The 20,273-nt window shown below is 43.6% G+C and overlaps 1 protein-coding gene across 2 annotated transcripts; it reads left to right on the forward strand.

Moving 5' to 3' along the window:
- The first annotated feature begins 811 nt into the window (after positions 1–811).
- Positions 812–11,779, forward strand: dusp10 (dual specificity phosphatase 10). Of its 2 annotated transcripts, none has more exons than XM_035143710.2 (4): positions 812–973; positions 1,975–2,867; positions 6,376–6,744; positions 7,983–11,779. In XM_035143710.2, exons 2-4 carry the CDS (start codon positions 2,021–2,023, stop codon positions 8,246–8,248), a joined length of 1,482 nt encoding a protein of 493 aa, XP_034999601.2. In that variant the 5' UTR covers positions 812–973; positions 1,975–2,020; the 3' UTR covers positions 8,249–11,779. The 2 variants fall into 2 exon arrangements, with proteins under 2 accessions (XP_034999601.2, XP_034999602.2); XM_035143711.2 differs by having other exon boundaries at positions 964–1,101.
- The last annotated feature ends 8,494 nt before the right edge of the window (positions 11,780–20,273 follow it).

A 20,273-nucleotide genomic window follows, 5' to 3' on the forward strand; every position in this document is an offset into this window, starting at 1 on the left:
CTAACACCTGCTAACATCTGCTGGTACTTAAATTGTGCAGAAAACGTTCAGACGTGCAAGGAACATTCACCATCTAGTCCTATATTCTAAAATATATATTCAATTCAATTTTATTTGAATAGCGCCAAATCATAATAAACATTAGAAGGTCAAGACCTTAAAACGGATAGAGAAACACAAACGTTCCCACAATGAGCAGCCGACTGTGGAGAGATACAACTCAATAACTGGAAGAAACCTCCAGTAGAACCAGACTCAATCTGCCTCGACCGGTTGGGGTGAGCAGAGAGAAAAGGAGAGAAGAGAGAGAGAGAGAGAGAGAGAGAGAGAGAGAAAGGGGGGAGTGAAGAGAGAGAGAGAGGGACCAGGAACAGTTGTGTCACCATCAAGTTTCAGCTCTGACTAGTTGTTATAATGAAAACAATCAGGATGATAATTATGGATGTAAAGATGTTATTAATGATAGCAGCAACAATAAATACAATAATATTAATAATAGTTGCTGCTGTTGTCTGTCTCATATAATTTTACTTTATTTGCCACTATAGATGAAGACGAGTGTTCTTTTAAGCCTCCATGTACAATACACACTTTTACGAGCCGCACGCGAAGGCACCGCGGCGTCCTCCTCGAGCCTCCCGGGGAGACTTTTGATTGGCTGCCAGTGACATCATCGCTCCTTGTACTCCTGCAGCCCCGCCCACGAGGGGGGCGGGGCAGCTCGAACTTAATATTAATGAGGACGCGCATTGGCTGAGAGGCGCGTCCGTCCCCCGTGCGCGTCCTTCCGCGGGGCGGGCTCTCTCCCCCTCCGTGTTATTTCTAAGGGGGGAAGCAGGGACGTAAAAGTACTAAAGAAAAAAAACAAAAAAAAGCCCCAGAAGACGATGTGGCCGATCCACGACACGAGGATGGACTGAATGGAGGCGACGAGTGTCCGCCAGCGGAGAACGAACCCAGCGACGGTCCCCCGGTAAGACGGAGACACAAGTTTGGTGATGAAGTGTCCAACGCGCAAGTTTGGTCTTTGAAATGCACAGTCATAGACATTTCTATAATTAATGAAGAGGAATGTAGAGTCTCCGCAACCATTTTGGCACGGTCAGTGTTTTTGAGTGTTATTATTGTTATTATCATCACCGCGATGTTATTATTATTATTATTACGTCTCGCCGCGCGTTCAGAGTTTTATTCCGGCGTTTGTCTCTTATTTCTTTTATTTTGACACAAAGTTGCCTTCCCTGCCTTTAAGGAATGCAGCCATTGCCTTTATCTTTTATTTATTTCCATTCATTTTGCTGTATTCAAAGCTCGGTGGTGTTGAAGTGATATTTCCTCCAGCTCATCTGCCTCCTCCTGGAGCCACATCACATTCTGGACACGTTCTCATGCCGGTTTCTTCAATGAATTTTTTGGCCATGAATGATTTCTGCTGGAGCTCAACCTGCAGCGATGCTCGGCTCTTCTTTTTTTATATTTTTAACGTAATGACATGTTTTTTAAATGAAATGCACCTCTGGCTGCTGATCAGAGGGAAATAACACCCCATCCTTCTTCTTCTCTTTTTTTTTTTTTGTACCTCGACTTTCCTTTTGGGGAGAGACCAAACTGCGGCGTAGCGTTGATGCAGTATTTTATCTTTTTTTTTTTTTTGGAGCTTTGGATCAGACAGAGCAGAGTTAGGAGAATGAAATTCAACATCACTCGCATGTACAGTAGATGTGGAGGATGATTCATGTCCAACACTCTGATTCAGTTAAGACTCACTGTTTATTATTAGTGACCAGTTTGTCACATGTAAATCCTCCCTCCAACTTGGGTGTTGCCCTGCAGGTGATGACACCACTAATAGACCTGTCCTAGTTTGTTGATCAAACACACAAGACGTTGGCCTGTGTGTTCTCTGCTCCTTCACTCACAGCCTCCGTCTGTTGGTGCAGAATTCATGTTTTGTCTCGTCCCTGTCCCCCACAGAGCGGCTTGTTGAGTTCTCCGTAGACGTCCAGCCCTCGGCCTCCCCATGCCTCCATCTCCTCTTGACGACAGAATTGTGGTGGCGCTGCCAAGGCCGATCCGACCTCAGGAACTCCAACTGCGCCTGGACACCAGCTACCTGGACTCCATCGCCAGCAGCGGCAGCAGCAGCAGCAGCAGCAGCAGCATCAGCAGCATCAGCAGCAGCAGCAGCATCAGCAGCATCAGCAGCGAGACCGTCATCAGCACCACCGTGGTGAAGATCCAGGCGACGGCCAATCTTGTAACGTATATGCCCTCATCCAAGGGCTCCACGCGCTCGTTGTCGTGTGGATGCAGCAGTGCCAGCTGTTGCTCTGTGACAACCTATGAGAAGGACAGCCAGAGCCTCAGCCACAGCCAGGTGAGCGCCAGCAGCCCCAACCTCAGCTATGCCGGGCCCCCCACCTCAATGGTCAGCAACCATGAAGCACTAAGCACCCCCAGTCTCACCTCGGGCACCCTGAAGGCCGTTTCCACCGTGAGGGTCATCCATCCCAATGAGCTGGCCAAGCGGATGACCTGCTGCCCCATGGGCCACCCCATCGGGCCCATGCCGGTCATCATCGACTGCCGGCCCTTCATGGAGTACAACAAGAGCCACGTGCGGGGGGCCGTGCACATCAACTGCTCCGACAAGATCAGCCGGCGGCGGCTGCAGCAGGGCAAGATCACTGTGCTGGACCTCATCTCCTGCCGCGAGGGCAAGGACTCCTATAAGGGCATCTTCTCCAAAGAGATTGTGGTTTACGACGAGAGCACCATGGACCCCCACCGGCTGACGTCCTCCCAGCCCCTGCATGTGGTCCTGGATTCTCTTAGGAGGGAGGGCAAGGACCCCATCATCCTCAAAGGTACCGTTTAAGTTGATTATCAGAGTTTGGACAAATAGGTGGTCAACTAAGGAAGGTAAAATGGCTTTCAAGCGTTAAAAGATCTAGAAAACCACAATTTTATGGGCTAATATAAACAGATATGAAAATAGCACATGAGAAAGTGCCTGTTCAACTATGACCTTTATTGTTTTGGTCAGCTGATATCGTCGGTCAACACACTGACTGTGGTTGTGTCATCCTGTTAGCATGACAGCAGTTATAACCCCAACTCAGATGAATGAAGCCTGTACGCTCGCTCCGTCTCCATCACCCTCCTACATGCACACATGCACCCACTTTCTATATCGCACATATTGAGTATTTTGCAGGGAGTGAGAAGCAGCTGTTAGTAAATAAGGCGGGCCTGTTGAGATAGCAGTCCCTGGGCCGCTGCCATGTTTTCTATCTTTGGTGTGTGAGCGTGCGTTAGACGCTGGAGCGGTACAGTATGTAGTGTAGCGGGGGCTGGGCTGTGAGTATTTTTTTCCCCTGAATGCCTCCCAGTCTCGGTGTAGCTGTAAGATCAGAGCACCTTGATCTCCTCTCTCCGTCCCCCCGGTCCTCCTGTGCACTTTGATGGACGAGGCTGCATCAGCATCTGGTTGAAGCTCGCCTCAGTGGGAGGAACCGGCAGACGGCGCCGTTCTTTCTTCCCCTGGTTTAAGTCTTGCAAAATGCAACGCCGTCCTCTCTGGTGAGGGAATCAAACGGCTCAAACTCTGTTATTACAAGTCATGTGTCAGGGATTGACAATATCTCCCATGTGTTTATATGTTTGATTGCAGCATTGACTTCCTCCCATGTAATCAAACATTTTGTATTTATTTTATTGTTCATATTTCACCAATACCTGGACAAACCAGTTGTGTCCGTAATAATTATCACTGCTAATAATCCTTTATTTATGTCTAAATATATTGGTGATTGATTATTCACTTCCTTAAAATAACTGACCTTTCTAACCAGGGGAAGTGGGCATGGAGCATTGTTGTCACAAACATGTACAGTATATATGCTGCTGAATAAGTTACTCCATTATTTTCTGTTACCAGCTGCTCTTAGTCAGGATTCTTTGTAAATATGTTCGATGTGTGACTCTCTGCTCCACTGGAAACACAAAATCTCTCCATCTTGAACCTGCGGCAGCACATAGCAGCAGTGATAAGTTACATGTATCCGTCAGAATTGCCATAAACAACATGTCAGCGGTGTCGGAGGGTGTAGGGTAAGTGCTGGAAACAGTGGGTCAGAGGCCTAGCAGGTCAGAACCCGTCATTTCTAAGCAGGAACTGAGCCACCGGCTTATGAAAGTGATAGAGACACAAATCATATTTCCCTCTGTGATTTCGGGCCAAGATGATGACGGAAGGTCACACTCGACAGATTTCATCTGACAGCGACATGTTGCTTCTGGAGATCCTGTTAATTGCAGTTTAGAAAAGTGATATTTATCAGCTGAGTTTGAACAGAAAAGAAAGATGCTGGTTTGTGTGTGTTCGACAAATGTGCTGCATCAAGAGAGCAACATATTTATCTGACAAACAAACAAACAAACAAACAATAAAACACTGTAGTAAAAACAATGTCCCCATTACATTGGTCAGGACATCACAGAGCACACTTTCTTACCTGCTTAGTACATATCCAAATATTTGTAAACACAACATTGACATATTTAAATCATATTAATATGAATCTAGGCAGTTGTGTCTCAGTAAGAGTAAGAGCGGGTCGTCCATCAACCAGAAGGTTGGTGGTTTGATCCCCGGCTCCTTCAGTCAGAAGTGTTATTGGACAAGACACGGAAGCCTTAAGTATATAAAGTGTTTTGAGTGCTCGATAAGATTATGGAGTTCTAATGTGGCTAATGTGAATATACATTAGAAACTATTCAGAGTTGTGTTTCTGGAACCTCATGAAAATAAATCCAGTATTCACTCTTAGTTCTGGTCTCCACCAACTCTGTAGACCAGCTAGTCGCTAACTTCTTCCTGTCGTTTGGTGCTGAACAGTTGTTTATCAGATCTTTTTAGCTAATTACATCTGCTAGCAGCTGTAAACAAAACCTGAAGTGACAGAGGAAACAAAAAGTGCAAAGTTATGAATTTGAAAACCAAAAATGATGAGCTAAAAGTGGCTAAAATGCTTCATAGAGTTAAGACAAATTGCTGAGTCAGGGGATAATTCTGTATGGGTGGGCTAAATACAATAACATTGAAAAATAACTTTACCATATGAATACATTCACATATTGATAGACCTTTGGACTCCACTGTATAGTTTGGTTCTTAAATGCGACATATCATCCATTTTCACTACTCCACAAGTGGCTAGCTAAAGTATTATTGGTCAAACATTCAGCGGTTGCACGATAAGGCTACTGTATTAAAAGATAAACATGGAATAAATCATAAAATGACTGTTAAACGTCCTTCGTGAATACAGCTCCGTCTTATGAACTCAAAATAACTGGACAAATATCAATACCAGTGGAAATCACCCCAGTGTGTTTGGTGACATTGCTCCTGTAAGTACTTCCCTTTCTAGAGTGGAGTTATTACCACAACATCCCACCGTAGCGAGCGGGGCCAGTATCACAGTATCTACAGAATTACGTCTTTGTTCACGGTGAACAATCAGGCTTTTTTTTCTGTTAACCACAGTTGACAGGAGATCCCCAGCTGCTCGGGCACCACGGGGAATTTGTGCGATGACCTCACGTGCCATGATGTCAACTCTTGCCATGAAAAAGACATGAACTGATACTGTGTGTGTGTGTGTGAGACACTTTCCACCCCTCCCCACAACTCCTGTGCTGAAGGGAAACTTCGGCATCACTGGCAACAGGTGCAAACCAGTTATTTGGAGAAGTGCAAGATGCCCAGTGAGAATATATTAAACATTTACTACGTCTGTTTACCTGCGGTATTACAAGGGGGGGGTTTCTCATGTTGTCCACCGAGTGGAAACTGTCTTAGGAGCTATTTTGGCCAGTGTCTCTGGGTTCTCAAAACAGACTTGACTGGGACTGACGGCGGTTGTTAGTGGAAACAGTGCTGATCCGTCCATATTGATTTCATATCCAAATAATGGAGACATTCAGATCACAACCTAATGTCACAGTGTAGTCGTGAGACTTGAGGATTTCTGTAATGTCTCAGTGCTTCTGAGCTCTTTAAAGACAGTTGCTTTTATCAGGTGTGTTTCCAAAGCTCGGTTTTCCTACCCAGTTGTAATGTTGTGGACAGAAGTACGCATGTGTGTATTTTTAGCAGGGAACACACCAGTGGGAAGCTAGCTCCATGCTCAAGAGACTGAAAACTGCAATTTTGTGTTTAAACCAGCGCTGTGGCATAAAAAAAGAAAAATAAAGTAATTATGAAAATGCTGTCCGACAGTTTCCTCGATATTCAACTTAAAGATTTGACTTTATGTTCAGTCAAACTGTGTTTACTCAAAGTCCTGCTCGGTCTGTTTGTCTTCTCAGGAGGCCTTAGCTGCTTCAGGCAGAGCCACGAGAACCTGTGCGAGCATTCGCTGCACCTCCGCGAGGGCTTGGACACGGGCGCCGCCGCTGGCCTGACGGGGCCGCTACCTCACTCCCTGCCCTCCACCCCGGACATAGAGAACGCAGAGCTGACCCCAATCCTGCCCTTCGTCTACCTGGGGAACGAGCACGACGCTCAGGACGCCAACCTGCTGCAGCGCTTGAACATCGGCTACATCCTGAACGTCACCACCCACCTGCCACTCTACCACTACGACACGGGCCTCTTCGTCTACAAACGCCTACCCGCCACCGACAGCAACAAGCAGAACCTGCGGCAGTACTTCGAGGAGGCGTTTGAATTCATCGGTATGGAAACTGTCACTCGCATTAGAAGTTTGAACGGCAGACGTGTGACATCTTTATGTGTTTTGACCTTTTACGACAAAGCAATGTGACACTTTCGGGTTCCAGAGTAAAACCAAAAGACAAAGTCAAGAATTGTCTGGAAGAGGTTGAACTTTCTATTGAGTAATATGAAAACAAGCAGAATTGAGAGAATAGTAAGAAAAACAAAGTGATTGCTACAAATAGTAAAAATATGATTGTTTCCATTCATTAGCCGTCAGATTCATCTTCTTAAATTCTAGTTTGTGGACCACTAAGCTGAAAGCAGGGTGTAGGAAGGAAGAATCATGAATTATAATACTGTGAAATGAATTGTGAGGTCCTCTCTCTTTACATCCCCTGAATACAGAAGATTTATATTTATGGAAAATGTATGACCAAATTGACATTACTCTGAAACTATGGATTTTTGAGACATGCATTTAAAAGATAATTACACGTTAAGAACACAGTTATAACCTTTGTTTATCTGTAAAACACTAAAAACTAGGACAACATGGTGACTCGAGATGTTTCAATCCATCATATTTCTCAGTACCAGACACTAATCCAGTACCTATGGTCTCTTTTCCCTGAATTCAAACTGTATAAACGTTACTGCAAAGAACTACGGGATATGAGTTGAAACTGAGTTGATCTCCCTCTCGACTGAAGAAACAGTGAATTTAGTTTTGTCGTTATCGAAATTTAAACTTGATAAGTCACATCAGGCCAAATGCTCATTTGATTACTGATTATTGAGCCACCTAATAAAGTTTGTATCGAGGCAGATACTGATCTGATGGACCTGATCTGTGCGTTGAATCCCTAATGGCGGCTTAGAGGTTTGTGCTGTCGCTGCTTGGCAAGAAAGTTTTTCTGTCGGATTCTTGAATGGTCCTTTCTAGAGATTAAAAGTTAGTTTTTATAAGTTTACCTAGTTGAACTGAAGGTTTCAAATGGCAACTGTTTAGTTTGTGAATTCGATTTTCAACAGGGTGTGTTTTGACCAGTGCATATTGACACCGACACTTAACAAAATATTGTTTTAATTTAATTTAATTCAAGTAATTGGCTCATTTAATCAAGAAATATCTGAGGAGGGACTGTAGCTACATTGTGTTTGGTGGTGATAACAATATATCATGTCTGAACTTCCCCTCGGGAAACAAAGCGTTTCTTATGTTGTGTTTTAATTATTTTACTGTTCCTCTCCGCAGAGGAAGCACATCAAGCAGGTATGGGCCTTCTGATCCACTGCCAGGCAGGCGTGTCTCGTTCAGCCACCATCGTGATCGCCTACCTGATGAAGCACACCTGGATGACCATGACAGACGCCTACAAGTTTGTCAAGACCAGGAGGCCCATCATCTCCCCGAACCTCAACTTCATGGGCCAGCTGCTGGAGTTCGAGGAGGACCTGAACAACGGGATAACGCCGCGGATCCTCACGCCAAAGCTGATCGGTGTGGAGACGGTCGTCTAAACGAACCCCCCCCCCCTACCCCCACCCCGTGTCCGACTTGATGCTAAAACTTCCGCTCGCTGTTTTTCAAGAGAGGCCAGCTGGTTTGGAGCGTGAGAGAGAAAGAGAGAGACGATGTGTTCTTCTCGAAATCTCCTCACGCTCATCGTGGACTCTCTGGAGGTGCCAAAGCTCTGGGTCAGCGGTGATGACAAATGCCAAAAAATCCCTGCTGTTTGGACCTGGACGATGTCCCGGAGGAGACGCTGGAGAGAGAGAGGAGGCGGTTAGTGGCGAGATTTCCATTTGGGACCGCAGAGGAGCGAATATGAGGGGAAAAGAAAATCTGAAAAATATACTACGTGCTTAGGGACAATTACTGACAAAAGAAAAAACTCTTAAAGTTCACACTGTGGCACAGAGTTTATGTTTGCCGACTCAGGCGGGAGTTGGCCACGGCAGTGCCTGTCAAAAAAGAAAAAAAATAGATGAAGACATGTTTGGTGTGTTAATGTTGTTGTTCTATTTTTATACAGGGGTTTATGGGGTGACCATGACGAGCCCACCGTGGCTCACTGTGCAATAATTTCAGAGTGGAATGCAACTGAGACCTTGATCTTATGTGTATATATGGGTTACGATTACGAAACATTTCCAGCTCTTTGCTGAAAAACCATTTTGATGTTATTGTGAATACTGTCCTTCAGTTCTGTACGTTTATGTTGATGGTGCAGACGGTTATGCTGTAATATTTGGCGCAGATGTGTGCACGAGACAGAAAAAAAAAAAAGGGTTTTATTTTGTTTTCAGTGAGCTTATGTGTGTGTCGGTCAAACCCACAAGTTCATATTTCACGTGTTTGCTTCAGTATTTTCATTTTGCCATTCCTGCATCTACAGAAGCATATATTTTAGCAATATATATATTATATCAGACAGCCATAAGCGCTTTTATTTCATGCAGAGGAGAGAACACTTTGAAATAAACAGAGAACATTGTAAAACAGGGCTACCGGTGATGTTTAATGTAACAGAGCGGAGGAATTTCACTGCCTGCTTCTGTCTCCTCTGCTCTTTTTGCTTTTCGCTCTAACTCATTCATGGGCCAGCTCTGTTGTAACGTACCCATGTTACCGTCCCATTGTGGCTCCATGTTATGTTTTAATTTTTTGTATTAATGCACTTGATCCCTTCTAGAGTAGCAGAGTCGAGGTGCACACTTCAAACAAACACACGCCTCCTCCCGAGGGTCACAGCTTTGGTTTGAGCAGCGTGACCCTGGTTTTAATCTTTTTGCAACTCTCCGTCACTGACACTAAGCTACAGTTAAGTGAGCTCTCCAGCCTCACGAAGGGTCGAGAGCTGCCGTCACGTGCTGTTCTAGTGCCTCTATCAATGCCTTAATTCATGTGTCTCCAGTGGGCCTGCGCACGGTGCACCATCACGTGCAGGCGGCTGCAGATCACACACCGAATTTGTTTTGCCCCCCAGTTAAAAGCTGTGTGTAACATATACAGAATGATTCCTGCAAATCCCGATAAACGTGCAGAGGTTTACAGAGCTGCATTCAGAGATGCAAAAAAAAAAAAAAAATCCTTGAGGTGAAAATAACCATTATGTAACTAGGAAGGAGAAACTGTGCACCACCGTGAATTGTAAATCAACTTGGCACTTAATCGTAGCGTCGTAAAAAGTACACGCACGCAAAGTTTACCCAGCACCTGAAAATACTCATCTTCGACCCATTTTACACACAAGTACATATCTAGACAGACATGAAGAGGAAAGACTTAAAAAAACAAATCTCAAGTTAATGGTGCAACTTCTTCATGCCTTCATTCCTCGGCCTGCGGTGGACTTGCTGTTTGACCATGCGTACAACGGACAACAACTCAGTTTTGATTGACAGAGCCCTCACGGCTGCAGTGGTATACTTTTTGTTTAAAAAGAAAAAAAACTGAGATTTTAAGAATTAAGTTGTAATTTAATGAGAAAAAAAAGTCATAATTTACACCATTATGACTTTACTCTCGTAGTATTGTGACTGTATTCTTGTAAAATTACAACTTTATCCTGGTAATATTACGACTTTATTTTGGTAATATTACGATTTTATTCTTGTAAGAGTAACTTAATGCTCGTAATATTCCTACTTGAGTCTCAGATTTTCTTCCCTTGAAGTGGCCCTAATACTCCATCGTACTGTCCAGTTGTCTGTTGTTAGATAAAGGCATAAAATGAAGCACAGTGCTAACACCATCATTGTCGAAGAACTAGAAACATGTATTTTTTTGCAAATATCTCTCTGTGAACTGTTCTATCGTCTCAAATGAACCCAGTGTTTTCAGAATGAACGGAGTGCTCGTAGCATAACGAACACAAACACACTCAGTCAGGCTTTACGACACCAACATCCACAACAATAAGCTTCGAAAAATCCCTCATGTGAAAATTCATGCTATGCAAAATGAAACTGTAACAGGTCGGCGTTTCTGAACCCCGACCATCATTAAAATCACGTTTTTGAGGTGTGTGCGAACATTTCAACGTTAACGCATGAACAGGTTCGCAGCCTCGGATTGAAGTGAGTTTTACGTATGACTTATCGACAGGAACGTTTAAAACAAATGTTTGTGTGGGGGGGCGTGTCCTCACTTGTATTTTTGTTGCGGTTGTCATTGGTGTTTCTACTGGTGCTCCACGATATATTTGAATACGAGAAAAAAAAAGGAAAAAAAAGGTATGTAACGACCATTTAACACACGTTTGTAGCTTGTGCGTTTATTTTCAGTGATTCGCAAAAAAAAACACAAAGGAAAAAAGAGAGTGCTTATCATCTGAACCAGTGTTATATAAGAATACTGTACCTTTTTTTGTCCCATCTGCCGGTTCCTACGACCGCAGCGGCACATGGCTTTTTTTTGTATGTAGCGATCTATTTGACTGAACAATGTAACCGTCGTACTGTAAATTACTCTCTCCGGTTGGAAAAGAAGCATGCTGTGTGCTCCTGGTCTGTGAGGGACACTCGCAGCCGTTATGGTGCTGTCCGTCTTTCCCACACTGCTCTTTCTGTAGAGGTCACAGCCTGACTCACGGCTCCGAGAGACGCCTGGGACTGCTCCGTTTTATTTGGAAACACAGTTCTGTATTAGAACAATATCAGGCTGTGCACTCTTTTACAACTAGACTTGTTTAAGAGTCTCCACTTTGGGCTTCGCTCTACAAGTCTCCGTATCTTTCTCGTGTCTGTAGTCAATGGTCAAGTATATACAGTATATAAATATATATCTATTTTCTTTGTATGCATATATTCATTACTATTTTTGCACTGACCTACGGACAGATGGATTTATTTTTTTCCACAAAGGGTGCTATTATAACGGAGGCCTTCTCCCACACCTTTTTGCATGACTTGCTCAAAAATTCCTCAACTGGTCTGTCATCTCTCCTACTCTTCTCCTACTACTCCTTGAACTGTTGCAATTGAAGCACTGTAATTTTGTAATCCCTACTTGTGAGCTTTGAAATAAACAGGGAGGCTTCAAGTTTGTTTTGGCGTCCGGGAGGTTTATTTTCTCACGATTTCTCTCCTGCTGCAGAGGGACTCGTTTCTTTTTTTAGTTACTCAACGAATAAAGTAGAAATATGTTTCTGATTTGGTTCAGTGTTCTGGCATGAAGTGAAAATATTTTTAAATGTGCCAGATGTTTCATGTGGGACTGAAGTGTTTAAAGCTGCTATAACCGATATATTTATAACAATGGATCAAATGACTGTGTTTACTGTGAAAGGGATCGCTCGTAGTGATGAACCCTTGGAGGATTATAAATCAACTCCGCAGTTTCTCTCAGCTTTATGAAAAGTCTGAGGATCTTTCAGCTCATTATTTTGGTTTTTGGGTTCACAACTTCATAGTTTTGATTTTGGGACGTTTCCGGCAGCTCTTTTCAATGAAAAAGCTCCAAAATCCGCCTGCTCAGCACCAAACTGCAGATATTCAGACTAATTGTTGAACATAGTGGAGGATTTAGCAGCTTAAAAGACCTTAGAGCTTGTTGAAGACCAAAACAGAGCTGAAAGGAGACTTAATATTGATATCACATTCTTCAGGTGGACCAAAACATGACTCCAACCTCAAACCTCCACTAAAAGTCCAATAAACCCTAAACACGCCAGATTTTTCATCAAAAGCCATGAATGAATCCCTGGTAAATCAGTGAAAATTACACAAAATGCCAACATATCGTAGTAATAATAATAATACTTTTTCTGCCCCCTGATCTAGATCCACTCCAAAATGTATTAAGCTCTTCCCTGACCTATACTGCCTCTTTCCCCCAAGTTTCGTGATAGTATGTCCTGTAGTTTTTGCTAAATCCTGCTTACTAACAGACCAACAAAAGCAGATGACATGCTAAATGCTAATGCTGCTTCATGGCAAGATTGCCATATAAAAGTTAATGATGTTTCCCCTACGAAGACGGAAAAAAGGTCAGACTTGTAAAATTTGTTCGACAATCTTTTCTAAAGGCGAAAGACATGTTGAGAGATACAAGAAGAACATTTCCCTGTGACCGAGGCCTCGTGGCAGAGTCAAGGAAACACCAGAATCTGATTATTGGGATCAATATCAACAAAACAAGCCTGGCAGTGAGTATTTTCAGAGACGGCCTCCATCAGCCTCTTGACATTTAAGCATCCAGCAGAGTACACAGCCAGAGTTGTGAATTATCTGCGCTCCCCTCCATTGAACCATGTGTCACATAGCTGCAGGAGTTATGGGCCTATATTTACTCCAACTTCGCAGACGTCTATCGCCTCGTGGCTGAAAGGGAAGGGGCGGGTTGGGGTAGGGGGAGGGTTTGCCTGGGGGTCAAGATCTCTCCATAGGAACAGGCACAAAAATAGTCTTTTGCGTTGTTTCTAATTACGAGTGATGAGTGCCCCGCCTCATTAATCCTTTCCTATCAGCACTGGGCAGGCGGGGAGCACCAGAATAGCCCTGATCTTTGTGCTGCTGCACGCCGCTCTCCCACAAACCCTGCATGGACGTATTAGGCAAAACGGCACTGAGAGGAGGACCTACCTTTCATACACGCACACACAAACAGGTGTACACACACACACACACACACACACACACACGCTCACAATCGAGTGTGTACATACTTGTGTGTGTGTGTGTGTACTGCAGGGGAGGCGGTGAAATAAAGCAGAGGATCTGTGAGCCTGCAGGACGGCTGCACTGGTTACCATCAAAGCTGCAGCCTGTGTCAGAGGAAGATGCACTCGCACGACATCCTTACCCAGGCCTCGCTAAATGTCACCACAGCAGCACTTTGCACTCACAACTCATGCATAAAATAATGCCGCTCGTGTTGAGCAAACATTATTACAGAATGTGCCACAATACGATACGGATTTAGGTTAATGAGAGTTTAATGGGAGCACAAATAAAAGCATGTAAGAATGCAGAGGACACAGGGATTTTTCCAGTTGCTCTACAACATGATTAGAGGGAGTTATATAATATATATATATATATATGTTTTTTTTTCCATCAGTGACAGTATGGTTTTTCATGTTGGTTCAGTGGCGCAAAGGCAGGTTGGGATCGCCAAAATAAAATGATTAGAGGGATAAGAAAAAAAAATGATTTCACACAGATTATATATATGATGTGATGTAATTGAGTCAGGTTGAATTGCTCCATGTATCACTATTTACAAGCTGTGTCTCAATTCAGGGGCTGCATCCTTCCGAGGACGTGGTCTACGCGGCCCATGAAGACCGCCTCCCTCGTGGGACACACAGACTGCGAAGGCTGAAACTAAATGAGCATTCTGGTCTACAGAGGATTTCTGTGATCGGCGTCACCAACTCGTCACGCCCTTATTGCTGTTGCCTGGCAACAGAGCTTAAGTTGGACTGAACATTTTTCTTAACTTGGTTTTCTTAACGCCTAGCGGTTGAGTTGGAGCCTGATGCTCGAACATCGGACGTCTTGACGCTTGCCGAAAAATGGTTCGTCTGAGATATCGCGTCTGGGATAGGTTGGGTCGGGAAGGACCATCCCATTGGAGCCTTTGTTTCTCGGAGATGGAAGGACACAGGTAATTACAGTACCTGGACACGTTTGTTCATATATATTTGTGGGCAGGGGACATAATCCTGCGATACAACTATGATGCTACAGACAATAATCAAATGTAAATAGTCGTGTCTTCATCTTTTGTGATATTTTCTGCCAGATTTTAGACTCAAACATTTTGGGGCACTGCATGTGTTGGAGGTCAGTGTGTTCAGGACCAAAGCTCAATTTAACTGAACTGTAAGTGCAGCCTTTCCCTCCAATGTGGAGCGACTGTGGCTTTGGGAGAGCAGAAGGTTGGTGGTTCGAGACCTGGCTCCTCCAGTCAGCATGTGGAGGTGTCCTTGGGCAAGCCATTACACCCCAAATCCCCCCTGACAACTGTTCCATCAGAGTGTGGAGGATGTGTGGTAGAAAAACTGCTGCGTATGTATGTGTTTGAATGGATAAATGTGATCGACAAGACTAGAAAAATGTGATATAAATGCAGCCCATGTACCATTTGTAAATCGTTTTACTGTAAGATGCTGCGCAAGATGGCAAGTTGTCCAACTGAGTTCATTTCAATCACCGCCTATACGTTTGCTTCCAACCAAGCAACCGTTTGAAAAAAGGCTCACTCCTCTTTTAAATTCAACCTGCCCTTTGCACAGAGCCAGGTCAGTTTGGAGTGGAGGAACATTGGCGAGCACAGAGCTATAACCCCATCCAACACCTTTGGGATCAACTGGTACGTCGACTGTGAGCCAAACTTTATTGTCCGACATCACTAATGCTCTTGTGGCTGAATGGGAGCGAAACCCTTGGACCAGGTTCCTTAAAAATCTGGAAAGCCGTCAAAGAAGAAACAAGAGTGGAGGAGTTTTACAACAGTGATCAACAATCACATGTGGGGGTCGTGTTTGTCCACATAGTGTTACATGGTCGTCATGTATTCGTTATCTACACTTCCACTAACTGTGACGTGCGCCCAATGCAAACGAGTTCTGGCCTGTGATTCTGTGCAGTCAGCTCTGAGGTGGTGAGTATGAATTATCCTGCTGCATCACAAAGAGAGAGACCACAGGAGTGCAGGGCAGGAAGCAGTGACGGATGCAGTGAGATGGATAGAAGAAGAGAGTAGAAGAGGTCACGGCCCATTTCACACATCGCACCGAGGAGATTGCAGGAGGGCATGACACGGGCAGCCCGGCTATGTCTCCGCAAATAAGCAGATGCAAATGTGCCACCCGCGGCGGAGCTGAGGACGAGGGAAGGACGAGGAGCGAGGAGAACACAAAACCAGGAAAGATTTGACTCTGCAAGATCGAAATGATATCAGACGACGACGACGCCGGTGGTGCCACACAGAGGCCAGATACAAAATTAAAAAAATCATCCAGGAGCTGCTGAGTCGACAAGGAGTTTGTTATCGCTTGTGGTACGTGTTGGACTTTTGAGGAGCCGTGCCTCGATGCATATCAGCCACACACTGACCACTGCGCGAGACACAGGCCGGGGGAGGTGACGCCAAAACCATATGTCGCAGGCGTCCGTGTGAGCAGCTGCATGTGGCCTTGTTTGGGATTTATCAGAGTCACTTTATCAGAGGACAACACGTCATAATCATCCATATATTTACTCACGGCACTGTAATAGCTCTAATTTGCTGCATGATTCACATACAGTGATGGTGTAATGTATAAATGGAAACTTCAGACCATTCACATACCACCACCATAGAGTCACATACACTAAAATCCAATTACTCCCCAATTACACTCAGTAATGTAGAGGGAATATAAATATCAACTGACCTGTGAGATGATGATCAGATATTTCTAATCAGCTCAATGACTTAATGGACTCTCATGTCCTTTTCTAGTCTTGCACATGAACTATAGCATTTTGCAAAAGTGCTATAGGATGAAACTAAAACAAAACTCGATAATCATGCAAGGAAGAAGTGGTTTAACAAAACACTCACGGCTCAAGGTCTTTTTTGGAACTTGACTTATTTGTTAGGCCGAGTGTATACGACGATTCAAAACAGTAGAAAACTCTGGAAAAAGTGCAAAAGTCCCAATGTGTAGAATCAGATACTGATCATGGCCGAAAGCTCTGGGGTAAAAGCTAGTAAGTGGAGTGATGGTTTGGTAAAGAATTCCACAGCAGCTGAACGGACATGGACCAAACTGAAAAAAGTCAAAGTACACGTTAAATACATTTTTTTCCAAAGATGGTTACTGCCATTTTAGTAGTAGTAGTAGTAGTAGTTCCCTCCCTTGCCAGCGCCATTACCGCTTTGTTCGTATTCAGGTAATTGACGGAACTCCCTGTACAGTGAGAAGGGAGTGAATGAGTGAGTTGTGATTATTGTAAATGACAGAACTGTGAGGAGAAGTGTGACCTCATAACGGAGCAGCAGAAGACAGTGGAATGCTGGGACATCATAGAGAACTGTGGTCATTAACAGTTTTGTGCTACTACAGTATTTTAAATTTTAAAACAAGTCCGACCTTTTCCAGAGAATCATTCATCGTTTATATTAAACATGTTCAAATGATATTTTTTCCATCTTTGATATTGAGATGAAACTGGAAGTGGAGCACAGAGTTGGAAAGTCTTTCTCTCTCTTGTTATATTGTATCGTCTGTAAATGCTGTTTAAAGGATTTAAAGGGGAAATGCACTCATTCATTCACTCACTCACTCATTCCCTCTTTGTTTGTCAAAACCTGAAAGAGTCATATTTAAAGGAATACAAATAAATTACATTTAAAGAGATACTGGAATCAAGCTATCAAAAAAATTAAAACCATAATGGTAGAATATTATTAACACTTGAAATATTTCCCCTAAAACATTGAGACATGTTGTGGCTACAGTGGCTCTGCAGCTGTGACCTATTTTTACTTTTTTCTTTTTTTGGGGGCAAAGAGAGAACGCTGTGTGGATTTTTGTGAAAATACCGTTTCTCTGCATTTATAAAATCGTGGTTCCTGCAGCACAAAGACGACTGTTCCCCTTAAAAAAATCTAAAGCTACACCAGTGGATTTGGGAAATGTGTGTGGCTGAGCATTTCCCCCCCCCAACCTCTCCTCTGCTCCTCTTCTCTTTCTTCTGCTCCAGATAAGTTCTTTTAATTGCTGGCCTCGTTTTCGCTATATCCCCATAAATCACACATGCACGCACACACAGGGAAGAGAGCAGTGCACGGCTCGGCTCGGGCTGGTCACACCACCAGCCTGAGGGGGGACATGTTTGAAGGGTTTTTAGTTGCGTCATCATGTTGGAGGATTACAAATAGTCTGTACGCACCCACTTAACCGAGGACTTTTTCATTTATGCCTTTTTGGGGGGAAAAAACTAAATCAAGTGACTTTGATTTAAATAATTCAAAACCACTTTTTTTTTAATGTTTAAAAATGTATTTTTGAAGAAAAAAAAAAGTTCAGTTACTTATTCTTCCCTCAACAGTAAATTCAAACATTAAATTTGACTAAATTTAGGTTTTAACCCCCTTTGGATGCGATGAGAGAGAGAGAAAGCAGCCCCTTGTTCTCCTTCCTCCTCATCTTTCCACGTTGCTTTTTTTATCCTGGGAAACCCCCCGCCACAGTCTTCATGACACACTCAACCCACCTATTATGTTGCACTGTGGGGGGGCCCGGCGAGCCAAAACAATAATTTAGACCCCTTTTTACTGCCGCACTGATCTGCTGAGTGCTCGCACAAGTCGTCAAAAGCCACACGTTGCTCTAATGTTCGAAGTATCACGTTCAGTTTTCAGTAATGTTCACACAAAGGCGATCAAACAGTTGTGAGACAGTTAGTTTTGTAAGTATATTAAATTTGCTATTTTACTTCGGAATGACGGGATTTTTTAACACAACCTTCTGGTGCTGAAGTGAAAATACAAGTACATCACATTTTACAGAGTCGGAGACAAATCCTTTCTTCTCTTTTATACCGAGGCTACAACAGTGAGACATTTTCAGCTCAGGTGGAAGTATGGATTCTGAGGTCGGACATAAACCTGAAGGGACTTTCGGGTTTGGGTCAGGTTTGGTCACGCTGGCTGGGCTAGCTTAATTTTTTTTTTAACAGTGCACGTTCCTCTGGAAAACATTGGACGTCGGGTTCTGACACAATCAACTGAATCCCTGTTGGGTTCGGTTAATTGTCTTTCGGGCTACAATTTCAAACTATAACTTTGGAGATATTGAACTATGGGTAATGTAGTTGATCGGTCTGAACCCCCCCCCCCAAAAAACCCAGGACATCTCAACGTTTTGACTCGTAGCTTGTGAATGGTTCATTTTTCAGGCAACAGACAAGATGAAGTTTGACAATTTAAGTATTAATAGAGTCTGACCTTTTATACAGGCATGCATGGGTGTGGACATGTGTAGACATGTAAGTATATATATATATCACACACACACAAATGTTTGAACAGCTATCTTAGTGAGGACACTCATTGGCATACCCTAACCATCAAAACTAAATGCCCAACCCTTAACCTAAACCTAAGTCTTACCCTAAAACCAAGTCTTAATCCACAAACAGTCCATTAAGGGGGGGGTCACAAAGTGAGGACCGGCCAAAATGTCCTCACTTTCCCAAAATGTCCTCCCTCCGTAGGTTGTAGACTCTAACTGGTCCTCACAAAGATAGCTGTACACACACACACACACACACACACACACACACACACACACACACACACACACACACACACACACACACACACACACACACACACACACACACACACACACACACACACACACACACACACACACACACACACACACACACACACAGCGTGTCCCTGACTGTCCTGTATGAGCAAAGGTGCAAAGTTGAGCTCGTGTTCGCATCCTCGACCGTCTCAGTCGCGGAGGTTTCATATGCAGTGAGTGAAACTCAATAGGTCCATCAATTACCTCTGTTTCCTTGGTGTCTTCACAAACAACAGCTGCAGAGTTTAATAAACTGGCCGTGCAACTCAATCGCACGGGCGAAAATATCACAGAGCATGAAAACCAGCAGGATGATGAAAAGTCGGCTCCTCTTCTTGTCAACTCTCCATCCATCTATTTGACACAAATCTCCTTCTTAGAATACGTGTGAGAATTTATTAGTATTCTCAGGCCTTTTGTTGTTTTGACGGTGTTTTCAGGATGACTGTGGCGTGGCATGTTGCCAGGGCACCGAGGAATGCTGTCGCTGTATTAAGTTGCTTCATTTTTGGTTGTCGGACAGAGGTAAATTTTTCCCATGGTAACTGGAACCTCATTCAAAACTCTGTCCTTGAATAGATATGAGAAGCTTCTTTTAGACTGAATTCCAGTCACCGGTTCACGTTTGTGCATCTGCTCAGGTCTTCACTTTACTTCGGCTCCGCTAAAAACAAAACAGAGATATAAAGATTTAAAAAAGACAAACAGAGTAGAGAAAGACTTATGGAAAAAAACTGAAATGGAAAATCACAGTGAAAGTGTGACTGTATGTATTCCAGTGTGTGGATGGAAAATAAATGAGGGTGGTGAGGAGGGGACGTGATGAAGGAGACAGGAAACGGGGTGTTTCAGAAACATCTTCAGACGTGATGCAGAACAACCTCAACAAAGTCTAAACTTAGTGAAGCAGATTAGGTTATTTGTACCAAATTGACAGTTTTGACTAAACTTGAACTCGCGTAGAGAAAAGTTGATCATGGGAGTTGTTGTCTTCACCGCCGATTAAAAATCTACCTGACGTGACTCAGGCACAAATCATGTTCACGGATGAGGTAATGAATTAAAGTTTTATTTATGTTACGCAGCAAATGGCATCGAATAATCGAGATCCGTTTACCAGTAGACACTGTGGGTAAAAAACAACCGACTGTGTTTCAATGAAAATTCCTGTTACCTTGAAAAGAAAATTGTGGATTTCTACATTGCTGGATAATGTAAGTACACAA

This window comes from Hippoglossus stenolepis, chromosome 20, assembly GCF_022539355.2.
Source record: "Hippoglossus stenolepis isolate QCI-W04-F060 chromosome 20, HSTE1.2, whole genome shotgun sequence".
NCBI lineage: Eukaryota > Metazoa > Chordata > Actinopteri > Pleuronectiformes > Pleuronectidae > Hippoglossus > Hippoglossus stenolepis.